Source organism: Ictalurus punctatus, chromosome 17 (genome assembly GCF_001660625.3).
Source record: "Ictalurus punctatus breed USDA103 chromosome 17, Coco_2.0, whole genome shotgun sequence".
Taxonomy (NCBI): Eukaryota; Metazoa; Chordata; class Actinopteri; order Siluriformes; family Ictaluridae; genus Ictalurus; species Ictalurus punctatus.
In genome coordinates, this window is record NC_030432.2 from 15576206 (window position 1) to 15588377 (window position 12172).

General features: G+C 37.0%; 1 protein-coding gene and 1 long non-coding RNA gene across 9 annotated transcripts in view; one reads left to right on the top strand and one right to left on the bottom strand.

Moving 5' to 3' along the window:
• The window catches only part of gbe1b (glucan (1,4-alpha-), branching enzyme 1b), a 138626-nt gene that overhangs the window by 125591 nt on the left and 863 nt on the right, over positions 1-12172 (bottom strand). The window contains exon 2 of one of the 2 annotated variants that reach the window (XM_047161562.2): positions 10552-10623. Coding sequence is in view for 1 of the 2 variants with exons in the window: in XM_017490921.3 (XP_017346410.1) it covers positions 6532-6629 (98 nt within the window). In the remaining variant the exon portion in view is untranslated. Of the gene's footprint in view, positions 1-6531; positions 6702-10551; positions 10624-12172 lie in introns of those variants that run through there. The other variant, XM_017490921.3, reaches the window with a different exon arrangement.
• Positions 5665-12172, top strand: part of LOC108277890 (uncharacterized) — a 31981-nt gene continuing 25473 nt past the window's right edge. Inside the window, exons 1-4 of one of the 7 annotated variants that reach the window (XR_008398187.1) lie at positions 5665-6337; positions 7778-7837; positions 8345-8444; positions 9977-10565. This is a non-coding gene — a long non-coding RNA (uncharacterized LOC108277890). The other 6 variants (XR_008398183.1, XR_008398185.1, XR_001815190.3 and 3 more) reach the window with 6 other exon arrangements.

Here is a 12172-nt window from a genome sequence, read left to right on the forward strand (position 1 = left end):
TTCCGGACATTCTCGTCACCAAATTGGTCACCCTTGACCTCCCCCGCCTCACGTGTGCCTGGATAAAGGACTTTCTCACCAACAGGTCCCAGACAGTGAGACTCGGACCCCACCTCTCCTCCACTCGCACGTTGAGCACAGGTTCTCCACAGGGCTGTGTGTCGAGCCCCCTCCTGTACTGTCTCTACACATATGACTGTAGACCAGTCTACAACAATAATCTTATCATCAAGTTTGCTGACGACACCACAGTGGTCGGACTTATCTCAAAAGGAGAGGAGGCAGCCTACAGAGAGGAAGTCCTAAACTTGGCAGCCTGGTGTTCAAAGAACAATCTGACTCTAAACACCAAGAAAACCAAGGAACTTATTGTAGACTTCAGAAAACACAACACTGAGCTGGCTCCCCTCTTCATTAATGGTGAGTGTGTGGAGAAGGTCCACACCGTCCGGTTTCTTGGCGTCCTTATCTCTGCAAGCATCTCCTGGACGGACAACATCACAGCGGTTATCAAGAAGGCTCAAACGTGGCTACACTTCCTGAGGGTTCTCAGGAAGTACAATCTGGACTCCAATCTGCTGCTGATCTTCTACTGCTCATCCGTCGAGAGCCTGCTGACATACTGTATCACGGTGTGGTACGGTAGCTGCACCGCAGCAGACAGGGAGAGGCTTCAGAGAGTAGTAAGAGCAGCACAGAAGATCATTGGCTGCCCTCTCCCCTCCCTGATGGATATTTACACTTCCAGTTGCCTCAGCTGAGGAAAAACCATCATTAAGGACAGTTCTCACCCTGGCTTTGATCTGTTCAATCTGTTGCCCTCAGGGAGACGTTACAGGTGCATCAAAACAAGGACTAGTAGATTTAAGAATAGTTTCTTCCCGAAAGCTATAACCATGATAAACAAACACATGTACTGAGTCCACAGCATATGTATATAGTGTCTCCAAACTGTGCATTTCATAGTACCTCCCCCATCAACCCAAATATCTATCTTGCATATCTATCTTGCATATCTTGTTTATTTATCTTGTTTATTTATCTGTGTATTATCTGTTTATTCTTCTTGTTTATTGAATGTACATGTTTGCACGGAACAAAAAGGAGTGGCTCTTAATTTCATTGTACATATGTATAGTGACAATAAAAGGCATTCATTCATTCATTCATTCATTCATTCATTCCGAGCAGGCAGGTTGTGAAAAACCCTCGAGTGACTGCAAAAGACCTGCAGCAAGACTTCGTGGCAACAGGCACTGAGGTTTCAGTGAGCACAGTATGGTGTGTACTAAACGCAGAAGATTTCTGTGCCAGAACTCCAAGACGTACACCACTACTGACCCAAAACCACAAGAAAAGTCGACTCAACATCATATAAATAAGCCACAGACGTTTTGGGATTCTGTTCTGTGGAGCAATGAAACAAACCTGGAACTTTTTGGCACGATGGATCAGCGGTATGTCTGGAGGAAGAAAAATGAAGAAAGAACACTCTGTCCACAGTCAAGCGTGGTGGTGGTGGCTCGGTGATGCTCTGGGGCTGCTTTGCATCCTCTGCCACTGGAAACCTGCAGCATGTGGAAGGCAAGATGGATTCATTGACGCATCAGGAAATCCTAGGAGAAAATGTCATTCCATCTGAGAGGAAGCTGAAGCTTGGGCATCATTGGACCTTCCAACAGGACAGTGATCCCAAGCATGCCTTAAATTCCACCAAGGCTTGGTTGCAGAAGAAGTCCTGGAAGATTCTACCGGGCCATCACAGTCACCTGACTTGAACCCCATAGAAAATCTCTGGTGGGATTTGAAGAAGGCGGTTGCAGCACGCAAACCCAAGAATATTACTGAACTGGAGGCCATTGCTCATGAGGAATAAGCTAAGAAGCTGGTGTCTGGCTATGCATCTCATTTGCAGCAGGTCATAACAGCAAAAAGGTGTTCCACTAAGTACTAAAGATGCTTGCCATGAAAGGGTTGAATAATTTTGAGACTGGAGAAGTCATTATAAGTTGCATTTGCAGTTGAATTTGGGGAAACCACTTGAAGGATTCGTTGTGTTGAACTATTTCCTCATTTATTATCGCTGAAAGACGAAAGACTGTAAATTTTGACAATAAACTTGATTTGCAATGGAAGTTGAATTATATTGATTGCAACTGTAACTGTCAAAATGAGTTCTGCAAATTGTAGTTGCTTTGACGTGGGTCACCTTCTGCACTGTTAAGTACTGTTTGAATAAGAACATGTACGGTTTAAGTATTTTAAGTTTGTATGAGTAAATGCAGTATTAATATTAAATCACTGACTCAATCATGAAGTAACTTAATAAAATATCATAAATTAATCAAATGATATATGCACCATTTATTTTGGGTAGATACAGTACTGTGAATACAGTACAGAACTTTTAATGTGTAAAAGACATTTAATATGCAATTTTCTTTATAAAGTATAATGTTACAAAGAGATTTTTGTATTTATTTAAGGAATTGACTATATTAAGTATTATTACGTATTATTATGTTATGTTTCTAGTAAAATAAATAAATCATTGCATCATCAAAGCAGTCTGGGACTAACTAACATGTTCTACAAGAAAGCTGGAAAAACCTGAATAAAATCCCCAGAAAACTGCTCGACAGTGCAGGCATGTGGGAAGGCATTTTACACTGGGTATTAGAATTTTAAGCATATCTGATTTATTTTATAATGGCTGCTTCACTGTTTCATACAGAGTATATTAATTATTAAAGACATTAATTATTTTCCACTTCATTATATTTGAAGTGCCTTAGATGAAATGCTTTAGAGGTGCATGAGAGAGAACTGTATGTATTCTGTTTTCTGAATTTATCATAATGCTAAGCCTTTATTCATTATTTATTCCTCATTTTTTTAAATAAAAATTCTGCATTTATTTATTTACCTAAAAATTAAGAGGCGTGTTTTTTCTTCTTCCGCATTTCACAGGCAAAGCCATGAGTACAGGTCGTCCATACATCTCTAACCACTTCAAAGACGGCAGTACATTAGGTTCAAGTGGAACAATCTGCATGCTGAGAGCTACTGAACAAAATGTATTACATCCTGAGTAATATCTGCGTGAGGCTCTTCTGTAAGGGCCAAACAAGGTAGCGCTTTAATCGAAATTAATCAGTCAATTAATTCATTAATTAGGGGGGGGGGAAGCTACACAGGCCCCTGAGAACATAACAGATTTTCTATCAACAAAATCTTATTATTTAAATGTGTAATAACACTTGGCTATTTATTGGAGCCATACAGATTGTTATTCCTGAACTTTCTTTTTTCAAAACAGAGTTTTGTTATGATTGTCATTAGATTCAAGTTGATATTCTTTAGACGTCTTGATTAAACCCATTCGTTATGTGACCAATCCAACAGGCTAATAACATTAAGACCAAATATTAGAGGTCACTGATCCAATTCCCAGGTTACAGTATTGGACTGAAAACAGCCAAAAAAAAAAAATGGTGGCTCTGATATCAGGGGAAAAAATAATTGATTTTTATGTGAAAATGTTTTAGTGAATACAAAAAAGCTGCGGTTTTGTGCGAGTATTGTTTTAGAAACATATTTTCCCCCTGTAATTTTAAGTTCGTTTTTAAAATGGTTTATTAAAAAAACTAAAATGTCGTTTTTAAAGAATGAAAAGATCAGATGAGTACTGATGTTAGCTGGTGGTCAAGGTTACGGTATTGCTTTAAGTATCATAAAAGGTGATATTGTGCTATCCCAAATAAACATAATAAAACTTTGAAAATGGTGGGTTGTGATGTCCACCACTGTAACAAAGTTTAAATAAATTGCCAACCCCCTCGCTGTGCCTCACAGACCCCTAAGGGTCCACAGACACCACTCTGAGGAACACGGGTGTAGACAGTACAATATACAGCGACACTGCAGTGTCACTGAACACATTATTTAGCAGAGAGTGTAGGACAATCTGGTGATTTTGCTCCTCTAATACACCTACTAAACCTGCTAATGAAGTGTGTTTTATCAGGGGAAACAACTGCGCTAGACTCAATCCCTCCAGGGGGAGTAAATAAATAGTTCCACATATTGTTAAGGAACTGTTCTCACTAGTGGTTGCACAGATCTAGTATGGCATGTTTTTTTCTTACAGTATAGCATTAAAATGTAAAAATAGACTCCACTGGGAAAACTTAGGGGGCACAGGGGCTTAGTGGTTAGCACGTTTCGCTCCCACCTCCAGGTTTATCGGTTTGAATTCCACCTCCGCCCTGTGTGTGTGGATTTGCATGTTCTCCCTATGTTTTGGGGGATTCCTCTGGGTACTCTGGTTTCCTCCCCAGTCTAAAGAGTGACGCAGACTGATGGCATTTCCAAATTGTCCATAGTGTGTGAATGTGTGTGAGCAACTGTGCCCTGTGGTGTTTTGGCACCAGGAGCATCGCAAGACTCTTTTTAATGGGGTCTGAGCCCCAGTAAAAGTTTGCTATTCCCCAGTAAAATTTTCATGATAAATCATTGTCTGGTGAGGTAGATCACAGTAGATAACTTTGAAAATAGGCTTTCCTATTCATTAGATGGTATCATTTACATCATATGAATGATTTAAAACATGAAGGCTGATAGTAATGGCAGTTGACGACCCGACCCCCCCCGGCACAGAATTTATCGATAAAGTTAGCTTGTCAGCTGCTAAAAGAATGCTTGCTTATCTCTTCTAATTTGGCATTCTGCCACAGACGATGCGATTTAGTCATCATCCATGAAAGCTTTTTGAAGCGATTTGTTTAGGGCTAGTTAGTTAGTTTACTCACAAAAATGCTAATCAAAACACACCTGCCTGTAATTTTCAAGTAATCCTGAAGACATCGGTTAGATGTTTCAGGTGTGTTTGATTAGAGATGGAGCTAAACTCTGCAGGACAGTGTAGTAGCCCTCCAGGACCAAAATTGCTCATCCTTGGTTTAGAATTTGAATAGGAATTATGTATGGTCAAGTATACAAATAAAATGTAAACTTGCATTGATGAAGTTAATGTTGTTAGTAATTGTTTAAGAATGACCATGGTAAAACAGAGTTCCATGGTATAAAAATATGAAGTTTGTCCTTGTCATCAAACAATGAGTAATCAGTTTTGATACCTAAAAAAAAAAAGCTTATGTGGCAATTTTAGCAAATCCCTTTACAGTAGGTTAAAATGTAAAACTGAACTAATGGAATGATCTGCAGAACATACTTACATTAATGTTCATTACATAATATGATTAAAGAAAATAAACAAATACATAATTAACTAACTAGACAAATAACTAAATACTACTCCCAAAGTCACCAGAATTGAATTCTTTGCTAATAATAATAATAATAATAATAATAATAATTTCTTCCCCTAGAATATTTGAAGTACTTTTGTAAAATTTGGGGGGGGGGGGGCTGTGCCCCAGTAGAGATCACACTCTAGAAATGCCCCTGGTTGACACCCCTGCACTGGCTCCCTCACGACTCTGGATAGGATGGGATAGGATGGGATGGGATAAGATGGGATATGATAGGATGGGATGGGATATGATGGGATGGGATATGATGGGATGGGATATGATGGGATGGGATGGGATATGACAGGATGAGATGGGATATGACAGGATGAGATGGGATATGACAGGATGAGATGGGATATATGATAGGAGGGGATAGGATGGGACGGGGTAGGATATGATATATGAAGGGATGGGATAGGATAAATGATGGGATGGGATAGGATATGTTATATGATAGGAGGAGATAGGATGGGACGGGGTAGGATATGATAGGATGGGAGGGGATGGGATAAGATATGATAAGAAGGGATGGGATGTATGGATGGATAAAAAAAAATCTCAGAGCTACACATAACGTCGGCGCTGGCCCTTTAAAACAGGCCATGGCTTGAGTGTTACGTCACACCTATCAAACTACAAGGAAGCACAGCATGTGAGAGAAGCTCACTAAATCTATAAATGGATTAAAGTAAACAGACTGAACGCTAAGGTTGGTTTCTCGTTAAGTGTATGTAGTACGCTGAAGGTGAAGGTGAAGCACTGTTAGCACAGCTAGCTAACTCAAACACATGTAACCTGGTTAGACGAGTGAGTGCAGTAGAGACATCCCAAATTCACCCTAGTCCTCACTGAAGTGCACTACATAGGGTATGAACTAATAGGATTATAGTTATATATGTGTCATGGTTGATACGGAGAGATTTGGGATTTAACCTTATGGATATACAAACTCTCAAGCGACAACAGACTGACCTTAACAGGAAGTCCACTACAGAGTTTACAGACCTCAAAGCAGTGACTGGGTTAGTAGTGTCTCCCTGCGTATGCGTTAGATTATGGGTGATAAAGCCTATGTTGAAGGAGTAGCTATCAGACAGGAGGCAGTGCCAGCGGTCAAAGACAAGCTGCTGTGCGTTTAGTCTGGTCTGAATGCGCCGTTACAGGGCCGTTACAAATACATAGTGCAATGAAAACATGGCTTAAAATCACACTTTACCTCCTTTTAAAGTCCTTTTCATATGGTTTGAGGTAAGGGTCCATTTGTAGATAGGTGCTGAAGTCGGGAATAGAAAACTGCGTTTCTATATCTGCCATTTTCGCTTCAGGCAAGAGCAATCGAGCGCCGAGTGATTCAGCAGCGCGAGCGGTTGATCTCCGGTCTGGATATAGCAAAGTGGGTAGGGCTATTCGAACTCATCACTGTTCTGGTGAACTGCGGATCACGTGACTCCAACTAATAGCGGATAAAATGGACGCTAGGAAATAATAATCATACCGCTTAAATGATAATAGTGTACCTTAAAAATAATGAACATTTGTAACTTTTACTCTCATGAAACTTGCTGATGAGGTACACAGGTCTTGCACATGGATTTGATTGTTCTTAATGAACTGACCTCAAGAAAATGTATTATACCAGCCATTTATTATACTCAAAAGTTAAGGAAGTGTGATTGGAAGGATTTAAAAACCGTAATCTGTGGGACAGCATAAATCATTTGTAATCAGATTGTGACCGCGCAAAATACTAAATTTGGCATATTAACATGTAATGGTGACCAAATAAACAAATAAATCAGCACTTAATGTCAAATGTTAATTTTTTAAAACTTTAAATATACATTTTCCAGTGTTAAATAGCTTTAAATAAACAATCATCACGATAAATGCCGTGTTACTCATGATCATTTGTAAATGAACATATGGGTTATATATTTCTGTAAATAAATAAAAGCATTATATTAAATTTGTCAAAACAGGCATTACACTTTCTTACATATTATACTAAACCTTACGTATAACATTCTGCAGATACTGTATATCTGTATACAATATCTGTATATACTGAATATTAAACTATTCTTTAAAATAATAACAACAACAATAATAATAATAATAAGACATTTTGATTTATATTCTATAAAAAAAAAACATCACACAGTCATGAACACAATTCTATTCTACATTCATATTGAAATCCGAGCATCTCACTGCCATTAATCTGCCTGCAAAACTAGTAGGTTAGTTAGACACCTGTAAAATGCCCCAACTTTAATAACACCCATGTTAACGTGTCTACAAAATGAGAAATAGTTGAGAAATAATAAAATACTAGTCATCACAATGTTTTATTAAATTTAATGAGTCTGAGTTATTTTGTCCGAGCCAACTACTTAAGGACTTTCATTAATGTTAGAAAAAACTTTAGTCAAATCCTTAAGCAGTTGATTTTCTGTTAGCAGATAGCTGGAATCAGATGGCTAACTTTCATGCCAATGACCCAGAGACCTCTCTGAACAAAGGTAAAGGTTTATCCATTTTCACACAGTCCTTTAAGTGTTTCTATGTTTACATTTACTTTTAATGCAATTTAATGCTAAAAGTATAAGGAATATATATATATATATATATATATATATATATATATATATATATATATATATATATCTAAAAATATACAAGAAAAAACAGAATGTTTAACAAATCATAGATTCAGTAAAAAAAAAAATGAAAAGGTGTGTTTATATGTGTATATATAATGTGTAGTAATCTGTAGTTTTATCTAAATTTTATCTAAGACTATAATATTATTATTATTACTATTAGTAGTAGTAGCAGTAGTATTTGAAATAGAAAATAGGAGTGTATATAGTTTCAAGTTTATTGTCTTGCGCATCAAGTGTGCTTTAAGCATCTATATACAGTGAAATTCAATTATTAGGCTATAGCACCTCCAGTATCAGATGGGCTTAAGTGGGTTAATTGTTGTTCGTTCATTCATTCATTCATTCATTCATTATTTGTAACAGCTTTATCACAATCAGGGTCACAGTGGACCTGGGGCTTATACCAGGTACACTGGGCACAAAGCTGGAGAATTCATCCCAGATGGGATGCAAAATGCAACAGGTATATCGTTCTTATATCTCAACTATTATATCTTCAATATCTCAAATAAATGTGTTCCCATATAAATCATTCCACATCACAAGACAAAATTAGGTAGATTTGTAAGTACATAAAAGTATGGTGGATGATAAACGAAAATCAAATCTTGAATCACATACTATGATTTCCCCATGGCAATAGGGTATAAGATACCTGCAAGCCTTTTCTCTAATCTTTTTAGAAAGCACATATGGTTTGGTTATTTTCAGCGGAAGCATTTACTTCAGAATTTAGACAGATTATTTATTATCTGTGGGGAAACAGTGCAGCGTATATTTTCCCCAGCAGGCTGCTATTATTTATGTCGCAGTGCCTGTGATAGTAGCAGCAACGGATGGGAAAAGAAAATAACTGTGTAAATTGAATGATTCTTTAGATCATTTAAACATTTTCATAATTGAAATGTCTCTATAGATTTTAAGGGCATGTGATATGCATTGAATAAGGAAAAATAAAATGTTCCAGATGAAATCTAACATCTGGAGAGCATGTGAATGCAGTCCTCAACCAAAAGCTGAACAAATATGCAGATAAGGATATTGCTCTTTGAACACTTGGCACTGGTCACTGATCAGGTCACAGTTTGTGCTGTTATCTACAGATGTTGAAATAAAGTACTAAATAAATAATTGTATTCTTTTCTTATATTCCAGATGCTTTTAGCATTCTTTTTTGGTTAATTTTGGGAAACATTTTACATGAAGACAACATAGTTTATCACAAGAAGGTGTATACCAATTACACAAGAATTAACACTATGGTCTGTTGGGGGACCTATACACTGACAAAGAAATGATCATTCTATAATTTTAATGGTAGATTTATTTGAAATTAGGCCATTCCAGACCTTAATCCCATAGAAAATCTGTGGAGGGAGCTGAAGGTTTGAGTTGCCAAACGTCAGCCTCGAAACCTTAATGACTTGGAGAAGATCTGCAAAGAGGAGTTGGACAAAATCCCTCCTGAGATGTGTGCAAACCTGGTGGCTAACTACAAGAAACATCTGACCTCTGTGATTCCCAACAAGGGTTTTGCCACCAAGTACTAAGTCATGTTTTGCAGAGGGGTCAAATACTTATTTCCCTCATTAAAATGCAAATCAATTTATAAAATTTTTGACATGCGTTTTTCTGGATTTTCTTGTTGTTATTCTGTCTCTCACTGTTCAAATAAATCTACCATTAAAATTATAGACTGATCATTTCTTTGTCAGTGGGCAAACGTACAAAATCAGCAGGGGATCAAATACTTCTTTCCCTCACTGTATACACTATGTTGATTTGATTATCTAACATCTGCAGATGTGTTGTTATATATATTCATCAACTTTTAGAAAGCTGCTCATTTCTGCTCTTAGAATAACAAATTGGAAACAAGTGGAATAGATTGTGAAGAGAATAATATACAGTATAAATACAGTGTGTTCCAAAAGTCTCCACACATAGGGGAAATTAACACTTTTTTAGTTTTTATTATATATATTTTTTTATCAGATAGCCTTTGAAAATGCCTTTGACAAAAGAAGAAAGTATTTAAATCATTCTCGTGACTGAATCGGGAAGGTCGCGTTGGACTTAACAGGAAATGTGGCAAGCACATCACACTCCACACTGACACCACGTATTAACAAATTCAAAAATACTGGAAGTGTTGCGGACCAACCTAGAAGTGGAAGTCGACAAACATCCACAGACGAAGGCACAACCGACGTGGTGCTGGCGTACATAGTCCCCTCTGTGGAGACTTTTGGAACACCCTTTAGTGAGAATAATAGCCCAGACATCATTTGAAGATCAATAAAGTATTGTATTTTTATTCCATTGTATAATATTCTTTATGTTAACAATAATATATGACAGAACTCTAAATTGACCATGTTTCTCATTGAGTAAAGTCTGGACATGTGACTTTTTTTTTTTTTAAACATCTTTTTGCTGAATAAAAGCTCATCGAATTCATTTGCTTTGTATGGAAGCGGTCACCTTCCCTGGGAAAGCTCGATGGAATGAACGGCAAATTCCTTCTTCAATCACTGAAATGGCAGCGTAATAAAAAATTTATTACTCACATAGCGTATGATGTCTCACTGGTAATGTGATCAAAAGCCAGTCTGATTATTGCCAGCTGGGGTCATCTAGACCTATAAAGGAGCAATCATATAAATATTAGCGATGGAATATTCATGAATATGGAAAGTGAAGGTCAAAGCTGTGCACAAAAAGCTAAATATTCTACATATATTCCTCATTTGCTTTAGAAGGTATTGTATGTATGATTCATGAATGAGAAGAATGAGATATTTATAGAATGGGAAGAGGTTAGAAAAAGAGGTCATGGCGATAACTATTTTACAGTATGTCTGTCAGATTGTTGCTATGTGCTAGCCTTGGAGGTGAAATATTTATCTGTCTGTATTCATGACAAGCCTTAAGTCCTTTTTAATAGCACTGTGAGAAAGAGAACTTATAGTATATAACTTACGTTTGTGCTATACAATAGTTTCATCTCTTTACTCATTAGTTTTTCATACACGCATTTAAAAATGTTGCTAGAACACTATGACTTTTAATATCTAATTGGCCACCATTTGTCGACAAACGCCCTAGCTGACATTATAACTAATACTTAATGCATATAACAGTATCTATACATCCATTTTCTGTACCGCTTATCCTACACAGGGTCACGGGGAGCCTGGAGCCTATCCCAGGAGACTGCAACTCATTGCAGGGCACAGTCAAACACACACTCTCGCACCCATTCACACACTATGGACAATTTGGAAATGGCAATCAGCCTTCAGTGCATGTCTTTGGACTGGGGAAGGAAACTGGAGTACCAAGAGGAACAATATACATATGATAATATAAAATGCTTGATTCTTATTGGTCCGAAGGTGTTGATGAATTTTCTATAACAGCAGCTCTGACAATAGTGCCAGTTATAAAAAAATAATAATAATAAAATCACGTTTACATTATTACAGTTCATTCACATGGTCTTGTACAGCAGATAAACACTACATACCCTTAGTTTAATAAGAAATTGACCATATTGCTATATAACAAAAAATAAATATGCATAATTTTTGATATGGTGAAGTTTTCTATAAGGAGACTTTTTTTTTTTTTTTTTTTTTTTCAACATTCAGCATTGAAAGAGTCACCTGAGTTTTATAATACCAGTATATTTTCCACCATGCAAGAAAGTCTGTCCTCAGGACAGAGGACAACTGTTTATAGCGACTGTAGTGTAAGTGATAACAAGAGCTAACTTGTCTCCAGGATGTTCTACAATATTAAATGTATATATATACATCCAGACCAAGAGCACAATGTGTCATTCATTAGTATATTTCAATTTGTAATCATTTGCAAATTGCTGTGGTATTAGAGAAATGAAACACTTTTGGACATGTTTTTCTAGAATAATTAACTTTCAGGGTGGTAAGAGTAACTCTGTGTCATTGATTGTTTTCCTATAACAGCGATTAAGCTTTAACCAAGTTCCAAAATTTCACTAGTGTACTGTGATGAATGTTGTATTGTGATGTACTTTGAAAGGGGGGAGCCACTCTGGTAATTATTGTGTTTACAAATTACAATTTGTGTTTTGTTTAATTAAGCCTAATCAGTGGAACTTTCCCTAACTCTGCCTGCATCTAATTGCTGCTGATTGAAAAAGCACTG